Genomic DNA, 27,947 nt, shown 5'->3' on the forward strand with positions numbered 1-27,947 from the left:
AAAAGGTATCAACAGAGCTCTGCTGGTCACCATCCTTGACCATACACTCACACACACACACACACACACACACACACACACACACACCAATAGCACAGAGGGAAAGGCGCACAAATACACAGGCTTGCAGACTTCCGAGACCACATGGGCTCAGTCCCACTCTGACTCTGCCAGTTTTCCCTTATAAACTCTTATTTGGTGCTTTGGTAATCTCCAGGCTGTTAACAAATCTGTGTGGGTACATAAAAGGACATAGCCATTTTCACATTAGATCAAGTATCCTGAGAAAGTTTGACGATTATAAATATCGTGTGAATAGTCATCTTATAGCATTGCTCATGGAGATTTTTAAATTATTCCTTTTTGTCCTGGGATTTCAAATGATTGCCAAAAAAAAAAAAAAGAGCTATGATGATCTGGGGACATGTAATTTATTCTTCGTTTTGTTTTTAGCACAGTTAACATGTTTCTGAGATTCAATCCCATCAGAGGGGCAGTCTCCAAAAAACTTTGCCTCAAATTTCAGAATGATTTTGCCATCTCGATGGCAATGTCTTATGTTAATGAGATGAATAATCTAAAAAGGACATAGCAAAAACAAACAAACAAACAAAAAAACGCGACCACACTGTCATTTATTAATACAAATTTATATAGTGGCATATGCTATTGGAGAAATCAGAAATTCATAACACAAACATTGGTATTGGAATACATAAATCACTTGAGAGTCAAAGAATCAGGTTGACAGCACCACAAATATTTTATTCAGTCTGAACAGGTGGGTAGTATCCGAGAGTAACAAAAATTCCTATAGGAAGCTGAGACTGAACGTCATAAGACTGTGCAAACACATGCCAACGTTATTTCCCATCCACCCATAAGAATCTGCAGGAGTCCTCCAGGAGGCCTGGGGGACAAGAAAAGGGCAGAGAGACAGAAAAAAAGGTGCACTCTTCTTCCTTTTAACCTTCACAGCATGTGATAGCAAATAGCAACCCCTGAGGGGTTTTGTTCCTTCTTACCTAAAAGCATGGTAGAAAAGGTTAGTAAAACACACACAAGGCATTAGTGAGCAAGTCAGAGAAACTGAAAGCAGAGTTTTGACTGAAATATAATCCCACATCAGTCACCAAAGGATCTGATTCCTCACACGAAGTATAAAACACAACAAAATGAAAAAGTGTGTCTCAAAGCAGTCAATCTCAACTTTGTATCTCTTAAACTTTCTGTGTAATAAGTGTGCATCTACTAGAGAAATACCACATTCAATGGTGTGTATGTCATGGGGGGGGGGAGGTAGGGCAGAGAGGAAGGGCGGCAGGAATATTCCAAGGGCTTGCCTTTCTAACAGATAGTTTTCTGTCTCCGGGTCCCCACAGGAAGCTGTCTTGTCCTGCCAGACCTACAAAGAGGCTGCTAGGAGCACTCGGAGATCTGTCTCCATTGCTTCCCACACGAGCTTCATTCTGCTCTATCTGTGCTCTTCCCGTGTATCTGTCCAGTTCTGTAGTAATGGAAGGGGTATGTGAGAAGAATATTTGAACAAATGGAAAAGTGCTGCTTTAATGTATAGGCATTCTGGCACTGGAAGCAGTTACAAATAATGGGCCAAATCAAAAGTTGCTCCACAAATGACTGGCTTCCTGTCCTTGTACAATTAGCATTAACTTTCTAGGTTTTTCTGGAGAAGATTCCATGCCCACTGGTGAGCTCTCCAGCCATGAGACACCAATTCTGGATGTTTGTGAGGCTGATACAGTTCTGCTCCGAATTGCCCGAGCTAGTCTCAAGTACCCCCTGACCAGTCAGGAGTTTCTGGTTCTGGGCTCCCCCAATTCATCCTCTCCTGGAAACTTTATACTCATCTCAGAATGCTAAGTCAGGCATTCCTCTAAATGTCCTGCTCTAGAGACCGAGTTACAGTCTCCTCTCCTCCTAATGCATTGTTAGGACTTTTCTGTTCTCTTTAAGACCACTACCAGAGTCATGCCTGTGTAAATTGGTGTTCTTTGTTCCAATGAGAAGAAGAGTATTATTGCATAATCCAGTAGAAGACAGTTTTTATTTTTTTTCTTTACTTGAACTTGTGATATTGCTCTCAACTCCCTTCCTAAATTTATTCCTCTATCACTCACCCATGACACCAGTCATTTGTTCACTCAACAAATATTTCTGGAGTGTTTATTATGTGCAAGGCACTGCTGAATAATCAAAGGCATGGCTCACACAGGTCCTGTTCTCAAGGAGTTTGGAGTCTGGGAGAGATGCTTAAAACCCTTCGCAGTTCATTCTGTATAGTTTTTAGTACCAAAGTGCTTCCAGTTTGGAATGTTCTCAAAGAGCTTGGGTCATTCTAATACAAATATTACACAATGTCAGTGCGCTGTTATTTGTTCGGCGATTATGGTGTGCCATGCATCGGGAAGAGAACGTGTCTTTTACTCCTGAACAATGGAATTGTGCCTCCATTTCAAAACAACATGACATGCATGCTAATGTTTTTGCCGGTAAGGCAGGGACCAAAAAGAAACACAAAAGCAAGCTGTGTGCACACTACGTGCAAAATCGTTAAGCTGCTATTTGAACACTAAGACATTTTAAAGCCATATGTTTATGGCCTTGTCATGTGCTAATATGGTAAAATAAGTGCCTGAGCTACCAGAAAAGAACCCCCTTTAAATGAGAAATCCCTGAAATATGGTACCAGGAAGCGTGCTTTTATCTTCTGTGAGCACTAATACTTTGTCTGCTGAATATTGGTGAATACCAATATTTTATCTGCTGTGAGTAATAGTAGGCACCGATTAACTGATTTCACTCTGGACTGGGCTTTCTCCTAATTTGATTTATTCAAATGAATCACTTAGTTTCCTGAAGCCCTAAAAAAATAAAAGCCCTACAGCTAGCAAAGTACACAGGCTTGTCTTTTATAGGACTGGGCAAAGCCTGGGGTAGCAGGAAGTGTTGTAGGTGTTTTAAGCCTCCATGGCAATGTCTCATAAGAAGGCCACGGTGCACTGATCTTGTTTTGTAGTATCCTTCCACAGGGAGGATGTCTTCACAAGTCCTTGGTGCAGCATAAACTAGCCAGGCAGAAGGACCTCTCCCTGGGCCTGGGGGCAATACATCACCAATGTGCTCTGAGGTGCTTGCCAGGCCCCCTCTTTCCCCAGGTTTCAGTCTCTCCCTCCTTAAGGGGTGTTCTGCTCTGCCTGATGTCTGATGCCTGATGTCTGACAGGAGAGACCCAAGGTTTCTCCCATGAGTTATGAAGAAGTGCTCTGGTCTAGAGCACTTTGAACCCCTAGGTAAAAAGGACTCTGGAAAAGCAAAGTATAGTTAGAGGTCATGGCGTGCAGGTTGTCAAGTGGATACAATGAGCAAACATATCTGTTGTGCTGATTAGCAGAATTTTGAATGGAATCTGGGTGTCAGCAATTTGAACTCTGCTGCCCAGAGGCCCAGGAAAAAGCCCAAGCAGAAGAAAGCTGAGGTGGGGGAGGAAACCAAAGGCCCTGAACCACAACCCCCCCTGAGATCTGCCACTGTGCATTCCGCAGTCCTCTGAACTCCATTGGCTAACCTCATTGTCTAACTCCTGTCCTAATGGTAAAACACGGCTTTCTTAGATCAGCCTTGCATAAGGAGCAATCGTAGCTGCTGAGACTATTAAAGGGATCCACAGAAAGAACTATTCCAATAACCTGGGGTCCTCAGTGGTTGTGTTTAATGAGGTAGCTCAGTTGTGAGTTGATGCATGTGATGTGTGCCTTCCACCGCTTAAAGCTACAGTTTTCCCTTTTTAATTTGCAAGATTATTATAAAAATACCAGTATTTCCCCCTGTTTTATAAAAATGATTTTAGAAAAAAATACACATGGGTGTCCTCCATTAAACTTCTGTCCCGTCCTGTAAATTGTTGTGAACTCTGACTTCCAGATTCAATTTTTTTACTTTAGCACCTTTGAATGCATAAGCCCCGTCGTTGTCACTCAGTATGTTCACATTCCGCACCGTGCAGTACTGTCTGTTCACGTTCTTCTCCACCCTGTCCGAGCTCCGCTTAGACATGTTCACCTTGGTATTCAGAGGGTATTCCTCCAAAATGTCCTCTGTGGGCGGCTTTTTCCTGTGTTTCCGGCACTTCCTGGTGATAAAACAAGCCGCCAAAAACACCAGAAGGAGAAGCATGATAGCAGCTAGCGCACTGCCAATAGATGCCCCAGTTTGGGACAGAGAAGCAGCGACAATGGGCTCTTGAATCTCTAGGTTCAGGGACTTCATATTGGTGCCGTTCTTGACTTGGTCCCCTTCGTTGTCATAGATGAGGGAATCGTCAAGGGTCAGCTGACCGCTAGGGTCTACCAGGTCCCTTCGGTGGCGCCGCAGAGAGGCTGTGAGAGAGCGCTGGACCCGGGGCCCTGAGACGGTGTCAGGGCTGATGATGTAGATCACCTGGAGATACCACTGGTGTCCTGCTTCCACCTGCAGGAGAAAAACAGAACAAACTGAACACATCATTGTTGCCCACAGACCACCTGTGAAGAAAGGAAGTGGAAAGACAGTTGCCACCACAAGCCTTGACACATAAACAGCTTCACGAAAATCATTAGCTATGGTTGGTGTCTACTATTAGAGAATGGAACCAAATATTATGGAATTCCATTTTATTTTCAAATTAAGGTGATCTTGGTCCACCTATACACATTCTTTTCTTTTTCCTTATCTGTTGATAGAATAGCTGTAATAATTTACCTTTCCTGGTCTCTTTAGTAAGTAAGTGCTTCTAATTTGTTGGTCTTCATTGACAACAGTGATATAATAGTATTAATAACCACACTTATTCTCAGTGACCTTTAATTGTATATTATGCTAATTTACTATTTTTAAATGCACTTTAGCTAACACAGAGTCACAGAGTCATTCAGTAAATATTCACTAAACACCTACTTTGTGGATAATAAGCAGATACTTGTCAAACATTTGTTAAATCTGAATACTTCCTGGATCACCCCCTGAGCGGTTATATTATTAAGTATTTCATTTCCATGTTATCTGCCCCCATTAAAACCCTCAATGGTTTTGAAGTAACTTCCAAAGAGTAATAATAATTCTGAAATATAAGGTCATGGATTACTATTTGGAGACAGAAAAAAGTGGTATTTGACCTTGGGAGTTCTTGGTTATCACTGGGACTTAAGAGATTTTTGCTTATCAAATACTAGTAATTCTTCCCATTCTAAACTGCTATATTTTATTTATGATTTTGTTAAATGTTTTCCATGCCTGTGAAAATCAGCTGGTTCTGAATAAAGCCTGAAAGCAGGCAATATAGAAAAAATTAAAAAAATTAGAGTATTATATGTACCCTACTGCATACAATGACAAATGGCTATATATAGATTAAAGAGTTTTATTATTATTCGCTGTATTGGGGATAGATGGTGACCATTTTGGGTGAATGATAAGCTTAACAACAATAAAAAAGACCTGCCAGCAAGAATGCCATAAAAAGATACTGACAGTCCAGAGATGATGTTGTCCGATTTTTTGCAACCTTTGAAGTGCCCTTGGTGCTCCGCTTCTCCTCTTCTCACCACACTCACCTTATAGAGTGCATCCACTTTCAGAGTGAATCCATCCACACCTGGCATGCTACTGACCATATGGAAATCAGGCAGCTCAGATGCAAAGTGGGCCTCAAAGGGCACGTCATGAAAGTACTTATCAGTTACCTCTGGTTGACTGCGGTCCTAGAATTTCAGGGAAAGAAAAAAAAAAGCAAGATTTAGAAAGCTGGGCCCACTGAACTGGTAGGTGGTGGTCACTGGGGGGAGAAAGGTTCTCTCTACTCCTGCCTCGGGTCGGGTCAGGAGAGCCTGTGCTGCAGAAGCCCTCTTCTTAGGTCGACTGTTGCCTCCGGGCACCCACTGCCCTCTCTTCAAGAAAGGACACTTGGTGGCCTCTGTGATCTCAAAACATAAAGAATGGGGTAGCCTAGACAAATAATTCTGACACTGTTTGGTTTCAGGACCCTTTACCTGCTTAAAAATTAAGGACACCAAAAGTCTTTTGTTTATGTGGCTTTTATCTATCTATATTTACTGTATTAAAATTAACACTGAAAAATTAAAAAAATACTTATTAACAAATTCATTTTAAAATGGCAATGAAAAATCCATTACATAGTAACATAAGTAACATATTTTTTTAAAGAAAATACCTATATTCGCCCCCTACCACCCCCAAAGAAAGCTGGCATTGTTTTACATTTTTTCAAATCTCTGGAAAAGAACTAGATTCTCATGGCTTCTTCTATATTCAGTCAGTTGTGATATGTTGTTTTGGCTGAAGTATATGAAGAAAACCTGGCCTCACACAGCTATGTAGTTGAAAAAGGAAGGAACGTTTTAATAGGTTTTTCAGAAAATTGTGCATATACTTTTTTGATACTAAATACAAACTTGGTTAAGTCATACTTTTTAAAAGATTAGTTTCAATGTGGACTCTGAAACTATATCTATAAACCTTTCATACACTCTACACACATGAGGGGATGAGTTTGAAAAAGGCAAGTATCATTGCATTGTTATGAAAGCAGTTTTGACGATCTGGGCTCCCTGAAAGAGTATTCAGGATATTCAGGGGTCTCTGGACCATACTTTGAAAAACACTGGCCGAGACTTTCCTTTTTCTCGGACAATAATAGCTTGTCCTTGTTCCCCACCATAACTATCACATTTGGCAACATGTACTAGAATTTAGCTGATCAGAAAGATACAACAACAACAACAATACATATATAAAGAGAAAACCATCAAGAGAGGGGTTCTATCTGATTTAGGCAGAATTCATAGCAGAAAAAATCTACTTGAGTGTCAGCCCTTGAACACTAATGTTCGCGTACCAGCAGGAGGAATCTGTGTTTTAGGTGTTTGTTGGGTTGAATGCATCCGTACTGTGGCCCTTCATTGTAGATTGTCCCAGTGGGATCAAAGAAAGGGACATAGCCATCCTTGCCAGTACAAAGATAGACTTTCTCCAGCTGAAGTTTGTAAGCAGAATTAAGGTTTTGTTCTGGATTCCAAAGCACTCGGCCATAAAGGATTTGACCTGGAAAGATTGACAGGCATTAATTAGGTTGAACTTTAAGATTAAAGAGAAAGAAATGTCACGGGTAGAAAGGATTTAACACATTCCCTTAGAGTCAAAAGTACACGTACCTCTCTATAAAGAGTTCTATGAATCCATGTGCCGCTAAAATACTCATTCATTGATTGCTTCCTTTATTTGATAAATTAATTAATTAAGCATTTAAGCTGTGCTAAGCACTCTGTTATGTGCAGGGGACACAAAGGTGAATGAGGTGTAGTTGAGAAGACAGAAATAAAAGCTAAGCAATTGCTAAAAATAGCTAACATAAAAATAGCTAATAACTCACACTATATGCTGGGTACTGTACAAAGTCCTTCCCATGTAAGAATGCATGTGGTGCTGACAATTTTACAGATAAGGAAATCAAAGCACTGAATGGTTAAGTGATGTGCAGAAGGTCACAAGCTAGTAAGTGGTGAGAATGGGATTCAAAGTCTAGGTACTTTGCCTCTAAAGCCCACACTATTAACCACCACAACACTAGATCATTATGATCCACAACAGAGGAAGGTACACAATGTTAAATGAGCATATAGTTGAGTACAGAAATCTGCCTGGGGGGAGGTGTGGAAGGATTTAATGAGGAGGTGATATTTGAGCAGCATCCTGAAACACAAGTAGGCAATTGTCAGATAGAGCATCTGAGGTGGGAGAGAGAATCTGGGAAAGCACTCTAGGTAAAAGAGAATCCATAAACAAAATACCGAATGCCAGAGGGTACCAGTCCTGCTGTAGCTATTGTTTCCTTAGTGCCCGCTATGGTAACAAGTTCTTCACCAACTTTATCTTATTTAATCCTCCCAGGAGCCCAACAGATAGGTAATTATTATCCCCGTTTAAAATAACTTGTCCAAATTTTCCTATCTGTGACAAGAGGGACAGGAGTTGAGCACAAATCCGTCTGGCTCCAAACGCTGGTCCAGACAGAACATTTACTATGTTGGTAGATCAGTGTGACTGGACTGGAGGATGCGTAGAAGCTCTAGCAGGAGAGACTCTTGAGAAGATAGACTAATGGTGTTGAGGATTCTGGACTTAAGTATGTAAGTAATAGGAAATACTGGAAGGTTTTAAGCAGGAGTGTAATATTAACACACTGGAGTTGCAGAAAACAGAGAATGGAGGAAAGACAAAGAGACTCACATCACAGAGATCAGATAGGGGCTATTTGAATGCTCTAGGGAGAGACAGGTATCTAAAATATAGCTGTGAGGCAAGGGGATGGATCAAGAAATGCCTCAGAGTTGGATTCCATTCATTGTGATGACAGATGGGATATGGGACGTGAGGGAGAAGTGGAGGATTACCCTGAGGTGTTTGCCTGGGGCACCTGGAATGTGGTGACCAGTCAATAGGGCAGCAGATGTGGGAGAGGCATGTCTGGAGGAAGATAAGTCCAGGTTTTGACATCTCTAGGGGTCTAAAAGATATCCACTTGGAGAGGCTTGGGGGTTCCAGATTGCATGATGTGGAAATAAGGAAATGAAGATCAGGTGAGATCAGGGATAAGGTCAACTTTTATAGAATGTCTGTAGAGTAGCAAGAGTATGGGAGATTCAGAGTTAAGGGATGGACCAAGCCCTGAGGATGGCCAGAGGTAGCACTGAAATGAGACCAGAAAGAGCTAAGATGGGAGCCTGGGGACAACTCCACAGACAGGGCAGAGGATGGAGGCCCAGGGCAGGAGCGTGAAAAGTTTTCAGAGAGGCAAGGCGGTGTTGGGGGAGGCTGGTGCAAAGAAAAGCAAATAGGAAAAAAGTGTCAAAATTCATGGGTTTGGTGTTGACACAAGAGAGTTCTGAATCGTGGTGGGACCAACCCAGCCTGCAACAGATGGATGGAAGAGTGATTGTGAAGACAGGCCACAGAGACAGTGTGTATTCACCACTACTTTGGGAAGTTTCTCAAAGAAAAGTAGAAAATGTGCTGAAGTTTGAAGGAGAAGTGGGGTTGAGGAATTTTTTTGTGTGTTATGGGCAGGACTTCAATGCATTTTTAGGATGAGAGAAAAAAACCCAGATATGAGGAGAAGATTAAAGGTAAGAAAAAGGGGGCCGGCCGAGTGCCGCGTTGGTTAAGAGCTGTCTTGGGACACCAGAGGGCCCCGGTTCGGATCCCACATATGAGGGCCAGTGACACTGCCCTCTACAGCTAAGATGCTGAACAACAGCTCAATCTGGAGCTGGACTGCCGTGAGTCACTGGCAACAGCATAGGCTGCAGCCCCTGCAGCAGTGGGTTGCCATGGGCTACTGTGTGTAGACAGCAGCCAGCGTGACCGGCCATCCAGAAGCTGGTGACTGATCTGCCTCGCCCAGGAAGAGCGCAATGATGGTGCCAATTTGGGTCAGTGAAGCAACGTCCTCCACAACTAGACTGAAGAACAAAAAACGGCAGCAACTTGTCTGTTCCCCTTCCCCCAATTCCCCAGCACTGTTCCCATCCCCCAACTCCCCAATAAACATCTTTTTTTTTAAAAAAAAAAAAAGGTAAGAAAAAGGCAGAAGGGGTAATTATGAGAAGAAAGGCAGATAATTGATTAATTTATTCATTCAACACATATTTATTGATCACCTAGACACCAGTGGTATGGTGTGCAAATTTGATATTTGATCACAATCTCTACTCTTACAGTCTAATGGTAGAGCTAGGCAATAAATAAAGAAATATATAATCTACATTATATAATGTTAAAAAATGTGATAAGTACTTAAAAAATGAACAGTGTTCTGTGAAAGTGAAAAATATGAAGGTCTATGTTAGATTGTCTGGGTGGTCAGGGAAAGAGTTTTTGAGGAGGTTAACACTGAAAGAGAAGAAGAAGCTAGGCTTTTGCAAAGGGAACCATGTTTGGGGCAGGGAGCAGGCAGAGGAACCATTTCAAGTAGAAAAAGCATGATGGAGAGCATATATACATATATGTTGGACATACTTTTGAGGCTGGCAGGCAGTGGGATTCATATTGCAATCTCTGAGGAATTGAGAGATACAGTAACTTACCCACAGATAGTGCATTAGAATCTGGTTCATTGGAAACTCTATCCTTCTTACTACTCAGACTAGTGCTTTTCTATAGTGCCACACTGCCAATTAATATAGTGTCAAGTATGGGATCTTAACTGTGAAACAACATGAAGGAAGAATATGAGTCTGTTCCTTGCCTAAATATTGGCTGCCCTGGAACCAACCCCAAGGGAATCTTCACTGGAGAATTGACTGAAAACTGCTGAGCAGAGATGTTAGGTCAGGGATTGACCCAGAAGCTTCTCAAATCCAGCCAGCATCTCATTCTGCAGCCGAAGGAAACAACTCACCTTTTGAGAAGGCTCCTTTGTAATCCATTTCTGCCAGTGACATATCAGATGTGTTGGGATCCATTAGAAACACCTTCTCATTATTGCACAGCTGAAATTCAGTATTGAGTGAATACACAACGGGCACGGGGCGGTTGGTCTGCTGGAATGCAATGGGTATCAGGAATCTAAACGTGGGAGAAACAAACGTTCCTTGAGAGCAGGTCAACTTTGCATGCATCATTCACACTGCCCCTTCCTTCCCACACTTCTCAGGATTGTGAACAGTGCTCATATTTACCGAGTAATGAGATGTGCGTAGGAGAGGGATGTTATTAGTTTGGGTCATTATGAGGTTAATCTGCTTTTTTAAACAAAAATAATCTATTTTGTCTTTAGAGCTCTTCAGTATTCTTGGCTTTTCCTGGCCTTTCATTCGGAAGGCCCCCAACGTTGCTCTTTGATTGCGAAAGGACTCGCTGTCATGGTGCCCTGCCTTGATTTCTCCTTCCCAGGCCCACATGCTCTGAGATTTTGACACTTTCAACATGATCAAAACTCTATATCCTATGTCCCACTCTTCATTGCTAGACAATACTCTCTTGCCTGCCTCTTGCCTCCCTGGCCTTCTTTCCTGGTCTTTTGAATCTGCTTCTTTCCTCTCTGCCTCTGGCAGGTAAGGACTCCTGCAGCCAGACTTCGCTGGCCTTCGCTAGGCCTCCTGGCCTGTTCCCTACTCCTTCCGCTCTACTGCCTTGGGACTCATTTGTTCAACATCCATTCACTGAGATTTGTTATGTGATAGACATTGTTTCTATAATGGGAATTCATTTGTAAGCAAAGCCCTCAGGAAGGTTATATTCTAATAGGGAGATAGTTAATAAAGAAAATGAGTTAAAAAATAACAATATAGTACACTGGAAGGTAAGAGGTAACTAGGAGAAAAATTAGGCAGAGAAAGGGAATGCTAGGAAGAGGTTTAGTTGGAAATTTTAAATATGGTGGTCACGGCAGGCCTCCGTGAGAAGAAAAGGTTTATGCAAAGGCTTGAAGGAGGTATGGGAGTAAGTCATATGGCTAGCTGGGGAGAAAGCTTTCCAGGCAGAGGAAACAGCAAGAGCAAAGGTTTGGGGTAACAAGTGTGCCCAATATGTTAGAGGAACAACCAATCAGCCAGAATGGCTAAACCAAAGCGAGTGAGGAGGATGAGACCACAGAGGTAACTGGAGGCCACATGAGCCTTACCCCAAACGGTAAGGTCTTTGGGTTTTACTTAAACTATTAGGTGGGGGGTCTTGAGAAAGTGAGTGGGGTTTACTTGTTCAGGATAAACTGGAGAGTGAAAGCAGAGTGACATGTTAGGAGGCTACTGCAGTACTCCAGGTAAGTGATAACAGTGGTTCTGACCAGGACAGTTGCCAAATGGCTGTGAGAATGATTGAATTCATATATTTTACAGGGGACGCCCATAAGCTTGGTTGACGAACTAGATGTGGGGCATAAGAGACCCAGAGTAAGATAGGAGTCAAGAATGTTTTTAAGAATTTGGGTATAAGTACCTAGAACAGGGGTTGGCAAAGTTTTTCTGTAAATGGCCAAATAGTAAATATTTTAGGCTTTGTGGTTATATGGTCCCATATCTATTTGCTCATCATTGTATCTTCAATTCTAGCCAAGCTCCAGACACACATATTTGTTAAAGAATAATGATGAGTGATAATTTCAATACTTTATTCTTCCAATAGAGTACATCTGACCATTCCTTACGTTCAATTAAAGGGTTATTTCCACCAGTATACAAACATCTGGAAATATTTTTTACCCTAAAACACAAACACAGGGCCAGCCGAGTGGCTCAGTTGGTTAAGAGCTTGCTCAAGAGTGCGAGCTCTGAACAACAGGGTTGCTGGTTCGATTCCCGGCTCGAGCTGAACTGCTGCTGAGCTGCCAACAGGTGGCAGGATGGCTCAGCTAAAAAAACCAAAAACAAACAACAAAAAACCCCACAAACACATCCCCTTTGACCACTCATCTATTTCCAGCTAATGCCCTGCTCTTCTGACGTCCTTTTAACAAAACTCCTTAAGCACTGTTTTCCCTTGTTCACTTTCTCATGTCTCTCTTGAACCCACTCTAATCCGGCTTGATCCCCTGAGTCCATTGAACCTGCCCTTTGTCAAGATCATCAATGACTTCCATATCACCAAATCCAATAGGCAATTCAGGCTCTTAATTTGAAAGTCAATTTCCAAATTGTCTTCTTTTAATAGTAATGTCAGATTCTGTTCTCAGCATCTTCTCTCAGAAGTGTTTTCTATTCACTTTGCTCAGATCCTAGAAAGGTAGTGTTAGACTATACATTGAGAGCAGAGGTTACTTCAATCCTCTGCTACAATCTCCACACCTAGGTCAGAGCAAAGCACATAGTAAGAGCTGACTGGACACTGGCTGAATGAATAAACGTTAGCACAAGGCAGACAGTCTCAGATCTGAGGAGGGTAGGGGCTGATGTACAGCGGATTCTCATCATTCATGGTAGCTATGTTACAAAGCTGCAACAAGTGCTGAAATAGTGAAGACTGAACCATTGTTTCTAGGGGAAATATAGGGTAGAGTTCCTACGGCCTCTGGTCCCCACATTTTCATCAACTGATTAATACCTAACCTTGTTTAATGCACATTTCTGCTTAAAGACACCTTGGGTAATATATGTTGTTGATTCATTAACATAGAACTTATGGCAACAGCACTAAAACTCATGCCCAAATGAACTTTATCTAACACTCCATAAAGCACATCCCAGCCTTCCTGTACTTAGGAACTAGACAGCAATTCAGCAGTATGCTTGGGAGCCATTTTAAACAGGGAAATCACCAGTGAAAGCACAAGAAATGTAAACAGACCGTAAAAAGAACACTTGTTTACAGTAGGAGAGCTGAAACAAGATGGCAGAGCACTGCCTTGCTCAGTCGGAGCTGGGAATGTGTGTGTCACGTGACTCAACATTTTGCCACTCTGCATGTCTAGAAATGACCATGAAAGTACCACAAAAATTAGTTTTGGGATTACAAATATGTGTTACCAAGTAGGAAAATTCATAAATAGTGAGGCTCGACTCTGTTTCCCTACCTTTCTGGGGCATGCGCAGTACAGGCCAAAGGCTTCTCTCCTGGGTCAACCCACGGCTGTGTGGGCTGCACTGTGCAAGGAATCAGGTAGATGGTGTACTCCCCCGAGTAGTCCTTCCTGGAAATATGCAGAGCGGACTGTGGTTAGAGGGAATGATTTGTAGATTACTCACTTACCTAGAAATACACTGACTTCGTTAAACAGTTTTCAGATAGTGTTGGTGCCGCACATCTAAGAACTTTATGAGTCTGCAAACATAATTTTTAAGAATTCATCACTGATTTTCTGTCAGTATTATTCAGAGGTGTTAAATAGAGCTACTTTCACTTATTCAAGTCCTTTTCATGAGGAAAGCTGAGAAAGGCACACTGTTTATAAAAACCTGAAAGGCTCAGGCAAAGACAAACCAGAACCAGCCACTTCCTGTAGGTTTCCATGAGATTTGTTTGGCCATTTCTGTTTACTGTTTCTTGTTGACTGACACCCTGTTCAACGCGTTCTCAATTGCAAAAGCTTTTATTTATTAGCATGTGACTGTGTCAGCTGCTGGTCTTGTAGGAGAGGTAGCAAATGTCTCAGGGTTAAATGACACCCCTTCAGAGAAAGACCAGACCCCCATTTCAGTAGCATTCAGTTTTGGGGCTCCTTTCCCAAACTCCACAGCCTCCTCCCTTTATGAAGTTGAAAAACAATATCACTTTTCACACGAGACTACTCACTGGGAACTTCCCTGTTTATGGTGGGGCACAAGACTGTCGATCGTGACACTGAAAGCATGGAGCCTTTGTAACCCTCACCTACTTCATTTCCCATACTTGTCTTCGAGCTGCAGCCCAGCCCTGGCAGGTTGCCTGGAAGGCAGCCAGACATCCAGAAGCTTCAGGAAGATTCTTCAAGGGCCTTGGGAGGCTGCCATCCATTGAATGAAGAGCACAGGGCTTTGAATCTTAATTATAACTGCTGTGAGAGATCTGTGAACAGTTCTTACACCCACCGTGTTCATTCTCTGACCACTTCTTTTGTATTATTTATATCTATTTATGACTAAAGTCATAGTAAAAATTTCGTAAAAATATAATTAAATAAAACGTTCATGGCACATCCTGGCGTCAGTTTGGTGGTATGGCGCAGGGTGGAAACTGGGAGAGAGCCTAACCCTTGTGTGGCTTTGTCTCTTTCACGGTTGTATGATTTTAGACCAATCATGCAAACTTTCAGGGCTTAGTTTCTAAACCCCTTTGGGCCCTGAAAGTCTATATGTCTGAAGTTTTCCCATCTTCCTGCAAAGCTTAGACCAGCAGAAAATGAGACTGGGTACATCATATTTGAATTTCATGAGAATCAACATGTACAATGTGAATAGTAACCCTTAATTAACAAAAATATTTAATTAAGCAGAACAGTCCATGCCTGACCTTTGCTTTCAAAAAGTCAGGCCAGATCATGTCGTTCCTCTAGTCAAATGCTGAGGTGGCTCCCGCTGCACTAGGTAAGAGCCCAAGTCCACACACTGGCCTGCAGGGTGGCCCTACCCTATCTCCTAACTTCTTTGACCTTATTGCCTATGACCTTCCTCCTTGCTCACTCCACTCAGCCACCCTGGCCTCCTTGCTTCCCACGTCCCACCTCCATCATCCAGAAGTGCTGCCGCCTCAGGAACTCGGCCAGGAACCGCTTCCCCAGATAATCTTCATAACAAACTCCCTTACCTCCTTCTAGCCTTGGCTCAAAGGTATCTTCTTGATAAGGCCTACTCTGAACATTCTAATTAAAATGACAATGTCCCCCTTCTCCTAATTCTGGTTACCCTGCTCTATATGGCTTATTTTTTCCATAGCACTCATCACCTTATCACCTTTGAATATGTTATACTGTTCTTATTGATTATATCTACTCTTGGGTCTCCTTTCTCTAAGGGATCTTTATTTTGTCCACAGATGTCTTCTCTCTGTGCAGAACCTTCCCTGACACACGGTACCTGCTTAGTGACTATTTATTGAACAAATGAATATAGGACAAATTGCATGGTCTCCCAGGCTTACAGTTCTGTTTTTCCCTATCCCTAAATGCAATTTAGGTTGATGTCCTTACTATCCTTACAAATATGCCAAACATAGTCCCAGATACAGGTTTTTAATCCTATAGTTCTCCCCACCTTTGTAAAAACCGGACATTTTCCCCATATGTTGCCCCCCAACCCACCCCAGAAACCTTGTACAACTCCCCAGACTGTGGCAGGCCATGGTCTTGGACAGCTATGGTCTTGGGGTTCGGTACCTTTCACAGGGCTTAGAGCACAGAACTTGTATTGTTCTTCACTTGCCATTTATCTCTGTATTTTACCTCCTTATCTCAAAAGTAAGCTCCAAAAGGATGTTTATTCAGGACCTACCATATGCTAAAACCTACAGTTCTCTGGGGATTCAAGAGAAATCAGGCATGCCTTTTACCCTGTGGAGGCTCACAATCTAGTGGAAAATGGGACTTTCTTTAGAGCATTATAATATAATAAGCTGTGTTATCGTACAAGCTGGAAGCTGGGACAAAGTGGGAGCAGGGAAGAGGAGCTCCTAGGAGTCAAGGAAGGTGTCACAGAGGGTCAGTATTTGAACTGCAGCTCAGACAGTTTGAGTTTTGCAAAAGGAAAGAAGTGGGACAGGCAGAGGGAATTGCAAAGGCACGGAGGTACTGATGGCCTGGGGTTCAGGGCTTGGGGAGACATTTGATGTGGCTAGAAGTTTGGTTTAATTTGAGGCTAGAGGAGAGGGGATGAGCCTTGTATAAAGAGTTGAACTTCATCTGGTAGGTGGTAGGGAGTCAATAGAAGATTGAAGAGGACAGTTTCTCTCCCTATAAATTGGGACAAAGTATATGCATAATCTCATGATCTTCTAGGAACCACAGCCCTTGAAGGTTATTGCATATCAATTCCAAAGGAGTCATTATACAAAAAAGTATCTGATATAAGACCAAAACTTTATAATTAAAGAAATCTTTTTGAAATGATTCTTAAGACAATCTGCCACTTCTTGACTATAAAGCTAGAGTAAGATTTTCATGCTAAACATAGATCTTAATTTTATGATCTATAATATGGGGATAATAATATTTAAGACAGACTCCTGGTTCCCCATTATTCTTTTTATGATAATAGTTTTAATTTTGTTTTACCTAGCCTTCCATCTTACAATGGGAAAGTTGACTCTATTTATCCAGTTTCTCTTCCATCTCTATATTGGGGGTAATTTATTTTATAGGACATTGGGCCATAAGGAGTGACCTCTAGACCTAATACCAGAGTTCCTGGATTTTGCCATGGTTGTAGTAATTGGAATGCAATTTCTTTATTATACTCAAGTTTCCCAGGTTCCCTTGCAGGTAGAGGTACCATATGATTAAGTTCTAGCCAATAGAATGTGAGTAGAATGATGTGCACCCTGCCTGGTCTGATCCTGGGAATGAGGTTCCTGGTTTACCCATCGGAAGCTGATCTGAGCTAAAGTTGTTTCTTTACCTATTTGCCAGAGTGTTGTTTCTATCTCTCCTCCTTTTAAAATAGAAATCCAGCCTTTGAATAAAAGCTTTATTTCCCAAACTCCTGAAAGAAATCAACCATTTCAGACCTTCCGCTGAACGCACCCACCCTGTATTCACCTGTTGTAAGAGCTTGTGGCTCTCCAGAGTTGATACGGAGAATCGAAGGTCTGAGCACTCCACAGTAGCTGCAGGCCAAATTCAATTCCTCCTAGGTGGTCTGGAGTCAAGATGAAAGACTTCACATCAGGGAGTGTGTGGTGCTCCATCACAAACTGTCCTATTTCAAAGAGAAACGTACATACTTACTTGTGAGTTTGATTGTACTTGTGGTGATGCTCTATAAGCCTTAGAACTGAATTTAATATCCTTTAATCAAATAACTGAAGTTATACCTACCCTCTAGTCCTTAAAATATATTCCACACTGGTTGGGACAGCATAGCATCTCACCTCAGCCCATTATCCTACTCATGATGGCCATTATGATCATAGAGATTAATAAACAATATGAATGTGCCTTGTAGAAATGGTGCTAATGAATATATTCACAATAGTAGGGGGTCCTTGTGTGACAACCAACATTGAGTAAACTTAGTTTTGAATTCCAACCAACATGTTTCTTAGATGTAAAAAGGTCTCAGTAGTTTATAAATAGAAATACCAATTTTGGATTTAAAAAATCTCATTTAGTGCCACTCAAGTCTTTGGTGGAGGGAGATGATTATAAACATGATTAAAAAGGTAAAGGTTACCCAGTGAGCCACCTCTGTTCTTTAAAACTGCAGTCATATAGTGTCATAAATAAATAAAAGTAGGGAGACTATTCTAGATTACAAGAGTCTAAAGAGAAATAACAGCCAAAATGTACCATGGAAACCTTGATTGGATTCTTCCTTTTAATAAACATATAAAGTAAATATAAACTAATATAAAACAAGTAGAAAAGACATTTGGGAGACAATGGAGAAAATATGAATAGGGACTTGATAATATTGGATCAACTCAAATATCTTGGATGTGGTGATGTTATTGTGATGTGGAAGAGAATGTCCTTGTTCTCAGGAGATGGCTACTGAAGTGCTTATGGTAACTTGACATGAAGCCTGCAACTTGTTTTCAAATGGTGTGACAAAAAAAAAAAATTAAAAAAAGGGTATGCATGTTTATACACACATATAGCAAAATGTTAACAATAGTTGACTTTGTTTCTAACTGTTCTTTCAAGTTCTCTCTGTGTTTGAAATATTTCTTGATAAAAAGCTGAGGAAAAAACAGTAATGACATTACCTCGGAATTTGGCATGGGTCTTGAATTCAATGACGAGACGGCCATCCTCTCGAATATAGATTCTTAATATCTGAAGCCTGGCAGAGAGCACACTGTCTGTCTGGATTCCTGGGCAGGCAACCACACACAAAACACCCACGTTAGGGCATGGAGAAGACCTCCCAGACAGTAACCTACAGGTAAGTTATCCCAGTCACACCTCTAAATACAACAACACATTCATTTGAATGTAACTTAAGAAAAAATTTACATAGACACAGGAACATTTGCCAATTAAAACTGTAGAAAGAACAGCTGGTTCTATTTCATTCTGTTTTACAGTTCCATTGTCCTTGACATAGTCTCTTTATACCTATAAGTGCCACTTGCTCAGCTGCAGGGCCACAACCCATTGATTGGGGAAAAAAACGGTTCTTAAAACTTCTTACTGTGAACTTTACACCAGGATGTGGCTACAGCACATCTGCTTTACAGCGTATTTTCTTTTCTTCACCAAGGCACATTTTAGGACCTAATGGAACCATACACAAAGTCCCGGTGACTGCATTTAGTATTCAAACCGAAAAAGAATTAAGGTTAGCTTAGAAGGCCAGCTATCATGGCATGACGTGAGTAAACTGTAGCTTTGGTAAGGTCAATTGCAATCATGATACCCAGTGAGTTCAGTATGACTCAAAATTAAAGGGAAAACAAAAAGGGGGGGGGGAGTTAAAAACAAACAAACACAAAAACCAAAGCTCAAGGAAGGCATTATCGGACACAAAGTATAAAAACTTTCTGAAGTTATTTTTCTAGAAGAGATATAAAGCAAATCAATAATTTGAGCTTAAATCATTTAACAGAAGAAAGGACTGTACTTTCCATGACGAGAGATGAAGCCCTGTTTAAAGAAAGCTCCTGCAGCTTTTTAGTGTGTCTGCCTCAGATCAAGTAGATCACCTCTTGTGGTGGGGGGGGGGGGGATAATGAGAACAATAGAAGTAGGGAAAATGAGTTAGGGGTAATTTTGAAGTACAGGACACTGAAAGTGGGAAAAAAAGCTAAAAACCAACTCAGATCCATTTAAGAGTTAATGGAGGAGAGAATCATTGAGTTTTAAGGTGCATTCATGTGAGCTGTGAGAGGAGGTGGTAGGGGGAGCCATGGGAGGTGCGAGCCAGTTGAGGTGCGGTCACAATCCAGAGACAAGACTGAGGTGAAGGTCATTTAAAAAATTCAGCATTGAAACCCCTGAAGTAATAGTAGGGTTAAAGTCCCAACTTTTAAGAACGCAACAAAACAGCAAACTCTAGGTCAAATAAATGAAGAGAGCCAAGTGGCTCTTGATATATTTTCGCATTTCCATGCATCTGATTTGAAGACCCTTTTTTGCCCCTTAAACAACACAAATCACACCATTTTTAGCTAAGAGAAAGTGCACATGATTATGCCCCAAAAGAAACCACACTCTTCTGAACTCCTAATGGGCAGGATGGGAGTGACCCATTGTCACTTGCCTTCCTCTACTCTGGGCTCCTAGCTATCTGGGCTGAATTCCTCATCCCTACAGGCTCTCTAGCATAGAGGGACCACATTCTTATTCAGGAACCACAGATCTGTACACTTTCCAGACTTCAGGCAGCCCTCCTTGGACTGTATATAGGACAACAGGATGAGGAATGCAGCTACTGTTAAAAATCACTACTTATTTTTTTCTTTTAATCTTGCTGGAGTGTAAGGTAGGACTGGTTACTATGTCGATGGGTATACCTGTTCTCCAGAGAACAGTGTCGTAGAAGAAGGAAAACTCCATCTCAGTGTGGTGTTCCAAGGAGGCCCAGCCCCGGGGAGCTGTCACATAGATGTAGGACACATAGAGAGGCACGTGCACTGTCAGGAACGACTGAGCAGAGTCTCTCACCTGCCAAGCAAACACAGCGCACATCAGGAGGGTTATTTTTCCCCTGGGATGAAAAGGCCTATGATCACCACATCTTGGTTCCATCTCCACTCACTCATTCAGTCACTCACTCATTCATAATTATTAACCAAACGCCCACAATGATGCCAGGCACCAGGCTAGGAGCTGGGTCCCCAGCAGTGGAAAAAGCCAAAATCACTGCCCTTATGGAACCTATTGTTTAGTAAGGAAGCTACATACATTTAAAAAATAAAGTCAATAAGGGGTGGGAAGTGGCCAGGATGCTTCCTAGGTAGGGTGATGTGGGAAGGCTTTTCTGAAGAGGTGGCACTTGAACAAAAATATCTTTGAAGAGTGAGAAGCTTTGTCTCCACTGATCAATTGCTGGAAGCCTTGGCTGAGATTTCAGTTATTCCTAAAGGATTGACCTGACAGGCCTGGGATCGATCTACTGTCAGTATACTCTGTATTGACCGTGCTTTCTAGTGACCTGTAGGAGAGCCTAATCAACCCTAGTTGGGAAGATGTGCAAATCTGGGTCCTTGGCATGAATGTCTGTCTGACTTGGACATATCAGTGAGTACTCACAGCTCTTGCTCCAGGAACACAGGTCGTGGGATTCGGATATCATTTATAGGAAACTTACCAACAGACAGCCCAGAGCTGCATATGCTGGGATGATTTCCCATCTAATACAACGCTGTGTTGAAATAATTTTGAAAAGGCAGAACATCATACTACTGAAAGAACACTTCTTTTAAGGGGGTTCCTGTTAGTGCTTTTAATTTGGCTCAATAATTTTTATTTTACTATGCAATGAACAAAAACTGAATGTAGAGATAAAATATGAGCAGAAGCTTTCACAGGGAGCTAACTGTGTACGTGTGTATGAGTGGGGAGTTGGCTTATTCACTTTAAAAAATGTTTTATATTTTTCTTCATAAATATATATTCTTTATGACAAAAAGCTTAGTTTAAAACAATTTTATTTTTTCATTTACCAAATACCACAATACACTATGGAATTTATATTTTTCTTTTGTTTGAAAATACAATGTAAAGTGTTTCCATGGGGAACTGAAGGCAAGAGCCAAATGCTTTATCAATATTTAGAACATCAAAATTTTATTTTGCTAAAGAACTTTTTCATATTCAATACTGTCAGGGATTTAAAATTTGATTCCAAGTTTTTCAAAAGTCTCTACTAATTCCACATTTATTTTAAAAAACTTTATAATGCCTTCTATATTCTTTAGAAAACTTTCATATTTTATCTGGGTCTCACACCATGTTCTGCCCCCTAAATATATAGGCTTTGTTAAATACACTTGTCCTAATCTCATGATTGTAGATATTACAGCATCTAGGACTTCTCTAGTTGACTGGCAAAATTAATTTTCCCTCCTCTATTCTTGTTTATTCTTCTTTAACCTTCATATTTACGAATCCTTAAAAAAGAAAAACAACCCTGACAAACATTTATTGTATACCTATTTTGTGCTAGACACTGCTAGATGCCTTCCTATGTTGAGATTATTAGTGACAATTTCAGATGAGGTTCAGAGAGGTTACAATCTCGTCCAAATTTGCTGACATTTGACAGAGAAAAAAATATGCACTAGAGCTTGGTTCTAAGTTCTGTATTCTTTCTACCATATATCAGCTGTTTCAACTATTTTTAAAGAAACAAAAAAATGATGAAGTATTTCTGTATATATTCTTTTGTGTTGGTTTAAAAGTGGAACATATATAACAAGACCCTTGTCTTTGAGATTTCTAAGCATTTTCCAAAAAAAGATATCGAAAAATGTAATTAAAGTAAAATCATGGACAACAGAGAATACTAACTTTTGAGGAGTCAGGGGAGGAACCAATCAATTAGTTTTGCATTTTCAAAAGTATCCAACTGAAGTGATGGAAAGAAAACTTAAGAATGCCTTAAAATTCTACTCAGTAGAGGGCAGTAGAGTATACTGAATGACAGTTAACCAAAATGAGAGGCATCACAAAGAACCAAAACAAATTTTAATCACAGACACTTTAGCAAAATGATTACTCTAAGTCCCTCTATAAGTTCCCCCTTTCAGCGTGGTTGAACCTGATTTGAAATGAAGACCAAACATCTAATTTTTTCATTGAGATAACTGCTCATAATTGGGTAGAACCTGCTTTAAAATTATTTTCCCATGAGGGTGCATCGGCCTAGTCCATTTGCTATAACTGCCCTCCTATGACTATGGCTTCTTACTGTAACGCTTTCTTTTGTCACTAATGTTTAATGGCTATTAAAAAAGCATCAATTTTTACAAGGGTTATCGGCTTGGAATAAATATGAAATGAAGGTGTTTTAAACAATTCTCTCTCCATAATGCTTAGGATGACAGTGCCCTACTTGTCTTCTGAAAGTCAGGGTGCACCGCCTGTCATTTTGATTCATTTCTCCAGGCGGGGAAAAGAACACATCTACTTAGTTATAAATCTACCATCTAATGTAAATTGTTCTGGCTTTCCAAAATGTATCCAGAGGAAAGAACATATATACCCAGAGAAGTAAATACTAGATTTTTATATAAATGACTGTGCCAGACAGTAATTTTTTTCATATTAACTTGAACATTTCCCACATTAATTTTACAAATAATTTATTTAGAGGACTTTGGGAGGCTCTCTCTAGCCACAATGCTGCAAAGATTTCAGCAGAGGGACTTATAAAGAAAACTTCCTTAGTTGGTTGGCCCAGTTCTGGAGGCTACTAGATGCAAAATGCTAACTGAAGTGCTTCAGGAACAAACAGGTTTTACATGGCACCCAGGTACACGCAGCCTTCCTATAAGACCCTGGAGCACCCACCTGGAAGTCGGCAGTGACTGACCCCCCACAGACGTCAATTAACTCTGTCATGTCGTAATAGGCATCGAAGGTCCAGACACAGCTCTTCAGGTTCAAGTGTTTATAGAGCTGGATGGTCTTGGGCTCCCGCACATTGGGATCAAACTGGAAGGGGCGGTCATAGCCAGGCCCCAGGGCTGCACTGTCGTAGACTGAGTCATCCAGGAACCCTGCCTCTGAGGGGGAGGGAGAAAAAGGGAATAGTAATTCAGTCTGCAGACTTGCCCCTTGCTGGCTGCCCAGAAGCTGGGTGGGACTCATCCTTTGGATGTGAAGAGAGTTTCCCTCCATCTGAGACTATTAATAGAGCAAGCCAGGGCTCCTAACACATGCAGGCAGCACTGAGAGAAAGGACCTTGTTAACTGCATGTTGCTCTATGTTCTTAAGTGACTGGGCTCACAGAGTCCTCTAAGGGCTGCAGGAACCTGGGAAGAAAGGGTGAACAGATGATACCATAAATGAAGGCGTCAGAGCTCGGTGGCCCTGTATACCTTGAAAAACACGCTGAAGCTTTGACTGTCACACCTGGCAAGTCTGGTTCTATGCTTCCCAATCAGTTCTTAAAGAAATAGATTTACTATATGAATCATTTGTTGATGAGTTATTATTTTTTTAAAAATAGCTTTTATGGAAAGCCAATGCATAAACCTCTGACTACGCACCCACCAAGTTTTTGAACACTTGGAAAAAAATCTTAATTTAGCGCTAATGAGTAAATAGCTCACTAATGATGCTTGACTAAACTTTCCCTGATACAGGAAAAAATCATTGGATCAAATGCTGCCAAGCAACTGTTTTAAATTCAGGAAGATCTTTTGCAGCAGAGAGCTAAATACATACACAACTTTAGAATGTTAGGGTTAAGACTTTTATAGTATTATGAGCAATTCAAGAATTCTGAAAGAGCTGATGCATTTCTTAGAATGTTTGACAGCAGCACTCAACCCTCTGCCCCACAAGAAGTAGGATCTCAATCATCATGTTTTAAATCTGTGTCTCAGTAGGAAGAGGTACAAACTTTCAGCCTATACACATAGTATGTTTCTTTCATTAGCTGTATACATTAGCTCAGTGATTTACGAATAGTTTACACTCCACTAATTTCTACTATACCTAAAGTGATGCTTAATAAAGATGAAAGAGCACGTGAATACTTTTCTATCTTTGAAACCACTGTTAAATGATTCATGAGTTGTGAAGGGAGGTAGCCTGCCTTGAATGTGCACTTGCTGAGGCAAATGAAAATGGAAGAGATTCTTTGTAAAGTAAAATGTCTGCTGTGGTGAACACAGAGAGGTCCCGCCCCAGATGTCAGCGCCTTCAGGTCTGCATCAGCCTGAGGTCACAGCCTTACCCCCTGCCCCCCAGGGCAAGGTGGGGGTGGGGGGAGATCTGTCACATGGGACTGGAACTAGGATGAGTATGACTGATGGGCTCTCTCCCAAGCTCGCTGAAGACTTGGTGGTGGCTCTGTCAGGCTGTGTTGCAGTTGGAGTTCTCGCTCTGCCCAATCTTGTTTGCTCTCCTGCCATGTCACAGATGTTGATCCCTACTAATCATCTTGCGCCCCCCAACTCCATCTCCACTCCTGCTCCTGGAGAACCCGTCCTGTCACATAACATCTGCACTTTAGCTTTCTAAAGATGCTACAACAATGGGATTCTAAGGCACAGATCCAAACATGCTCACTAGAGTGGAGGAAAAGAACTAAAATTTACCATGATTGGTGCAAGTTTAATCCTCGTCTTCATTGGTATCAACGGTTTCCTCATGTTATAGATAAGGAAAGAGTGGCTCAGAGAGGCTCAGCTACTTTTGTTCAACCATATACGGTAGCTAGTGGACTAAGGGTCTGAACCTAAGTCAGTTTGATTCCAAAGTTGCCATTTTTTTCCTATTTATGTCATTGTCTGAGCTGCCTAGGTCTGAGCTGCCTAGGTCTGGTTGTCTGCTAAGAAGGAAGCCTGCTAATCATGCAGATCTTGAGCACTGGAAAATATGAACAGCAGAGTCCACTTAGCCAGAGCCCTAAGGGCGAGCGTGCTGGGCTGGAACGGGAAAGCCAGCACGGAGCTCACCCCTCACCTGAGATGCCTCTCAGATCGCGGGTGGTGACAAGATTAGAGCAGACATGCTGGTGTCTGTAGATGGACTCAGATAACAGAAAATGCAAGTTGTGCAAAGGCATGGTGGAGATAAGGGGCAGCATTCCATCCTGGTGTGGGATCTGCACGGATATGTGGATTCTGAGGGGAAAAAAGGGCAGAAAGAAGGGTTTAGGTGCATGCCATAAACAGTTCATATGGTACATTTCTTTCTCAAAACCTAATTTATCTTCACCAATACATTTACCATTTTGATCCCCCTAAAGATTTCCATGTAAGATTTCTCTGAACATTAGGGTTTGACATACAAGTAGGGTTGGTTTTCCTCCCAAGACGGCTTCCAGACTCAGGACTGATAGCAATCAAGACTCATAGATTTTTTTTTCTCTTTTTTTTTTGCTTATACAAGAAAAAATAACATCACAACCACACATTACTTTAAAGCTTTCTTTTGCTTTAAATGGAAACTTCTTTTCCTCGTGCTCTAAAGCTGAGTGGTGGAGTAGGTGCTGCTCCCCTTGGCTGTCACAGTGAGTGCCTATGGAGGTTGGATAGAGCTGAAACTCATTTTTTTTAAAATTATTTGTGCCAAAAATACATCATTGAGCTCTTAAAGTCTAAGGCCACCATCCCTACCCAGAACAATATCTTAGTAATAGTAATATCCTACTACTCATACTGTCCCTCCCCAACGGAAGCGAGAGCCTTCTTCTCTCTGCTCTCCCTTCAACTTCAGCAACACCTCACACTGGCCCTCACTGGCCTCGGTCTGCAATGTGCTCTCCCCTGATCTGCATTCCTCAGCGCTTAGGTGCCTTTGTACCAGGAAATCTGTAGCTTATTTATATCGCTGCTATTTCCTGTATGTGTTCAGACTCTGTATCTTGCATCCCCACTCTGAGGACAAGGACCATTTCCTTTGTGTCTTGTGTTTCTCCAGAGCATGTAGTATACAATTCTAAATAAAATATAAGCTTAATAAATACCGGTTAAGACGGAACCGCATCACAATGGAACTGTACTTACAGGCTGTGTTTTTTCATTGCACAAGTTTAAGTTTTCAGAATGTTTATTGAGGTGCATTTTGAGATTTTACAGCTTCTCTCTCAGAGCAAAGACTCATGCTTATAAGAGGAATTAGAATCTGGGGATATGAACAGGATGGCTCTTTTGCAAGAAAGGGGTCAGTAGTACCCCGGGCACTTCTGTTACTGCTTTTTAACAAAGATAAATTCTATTCTGTTAGAACAAAAGAAGAATTTTCATATTCTTGGCTCCATATACAAATTTGTTTTTTTTTCCATGCAAACAAACTGCTTTCTCTGAACTCAGTTGCTCAAAAAGGCAAACATATAGATACTATGAGGTTTAGTATGACATACATGAATTCTTTTTATGCTATGCAAAAATGAAAGTATCCATCTTCCACCTAAATCATGGTGGCACAGGAAAAAAAATAAAAGCACATCTGCCCAGTGACTAAGTTTCCTCATTTGTTCATTAGATAGCAACAAGTTGCTTTTAAGGGCCAAGAAGCACTGTCTTAGGCAGGGGGGATGGATGCAAAACAAATAATCATGGTCCCTGCCCTCACCATCTACTATGGAGACAGAAAGAATGAATGATGACAATGCTCTGAAACAGGCACCTGCGTGCCACAGAGCTGGAAGGAGGGCCTTCCAAATTACACTGGAGGAGATGATGGAAAAGTTCCTGGAAGAGATGCCATGAGCCAGGTATAGTAGGAGAATCAGATTTCACCACACAGAATGGAAGAGGACGGGGGGAGAATTGGAGTCAGGAGCAGCAGCACGGCAGAGGCCGCCACCCAAAAGAGTTTGAAGCCCTGGGGAAGTTACCTGTGAATCTATGGGAGGACTGGCAGGTGAAAATGACAAGGTGAGGGAAATGAAGCTTGTACAGACAAGGGGCCAAATCATAGGGGTCTTTAAAGAAGTTAAACTTTTTCTGAAGTATTCATCACCACTATTGTTATTTTGCCAAAGTATCAGTCATCGATCTGTCCTACTTAGAAAACACACAAAGAATAGCTCAAGATTCATTCCACCCTCTCATTGTGGAATGTACCACCTGTCTGACCTGTTTGGATGCTCCTTGTGTTTGACGTCCAGGTATTTCAAGGTAGCGATGAAGGATTGAGCCTGAAAGCCTCTGGCTGTCCCAGCCACCACTGGGGTGTGACAGATAGCACTGTCTGTTCCGATGGTAACAATGTTGCTCCTTAAAGGGGTCCCCACATGGCCCACCTTGTCCACAGCCTTTGCCACACAACGTACATGGAACCTCCGGCTGAAGTAAATGCTATCCAGGACCTACCGGGAAGAATAAAGCACCTCAGACATGTGTATGCTAATTAAACAGTTCCTTACATTTTATCTTCTGGGTGATATGACGTAACCAGTTCCTGGTACAAGGTAATTCTGCAGACCATCCATCATCCATCCATCTTTCCATCCATCCATCTATCTATCCATTCATTCACCACATAAATACTGACTTTCTACTAGGTACCAGGTACTATGGACAGAGCAGTGAGTACTTCTAGTCTAATTTAGTAAGTCAGACAATGAGTAAGTAGACAGATGTGGAGCAAGAGCCCAGAGATGTCTGAATACCAGGGATGTTACTA

At 41.5% G+C, this 27,947-nt stretch overlaps 1 protein-coding gene across 1 annotated transcript in view; it reads right to left on the minus strand.

Moving 5' to 3' along the window:
- Positions 1-618: 618 nt before the first annotated feature.
- Positions 619-27,947, minus strand: part of LOC109395491 (extracellular matrix protein FRAS1) — a 79,566-nt gene continuing 52,237 nt past the window's right edge. The window contains exons 26-36 of the mRNA XM_019666537.1: positions 27,398-27,630; positions 25,278-25,438; positions 23,153-23,367; positions 20,152-20,302; positions 18,403-18,510; positions 17,234-17,393; positions 13,580-13,696; positions 10,472-10,638; positions 6,911-7,116; positions 5,610-5,756; positions 619-4,488 (exon numbers count right to left, since the gene is read on the minus strand). Coding sequence (XP_019522082.1) covers positions 3,895-4,488; positions 5,610-5,756; positions 6,911-7,116; positions 10,472-10,638; positions 13,580-13,696; positions 17,234-17,393; positions 18,403-18,510; positions 20,152-20,302; positions 23,153-23,367; positions 25,278-25,438; positions 27,398-27,630 — 2,259 coding nt within the window. The 3' untranslated portion in view covers positions 619-3,894. The remainder of the gene's footprint in view (positions 4,489-5,609; positions 5,757-6,910; positions 7,117-10,471; positions 10,639-13,579; positions 13,697-17,233; positions 17,394-18,402; positions 18,511-20,151; positions 20,303-23,152; positions 23,368-25,277; positions 25,439-27,397; positions 27,631-27,947) is intronic.

This window comes from Hipposideros armiger, unplaced genomic scaffold, assembly GCF_001890085.2.
Source record: "Hipposideros armiger isolate ML-2016 unplaced genomic scaffold, ASM189008v1 scaffold_473, whole genome shotgun sequence".
In the NCBI taxonomy this organism is placed as follows: domain Eukaryota; kingdom Metazoa; phylum Chordata; class Mammalia; order Chiroptera; family Hipposideridae; genus Hipposideros; species Hipposideros armiger.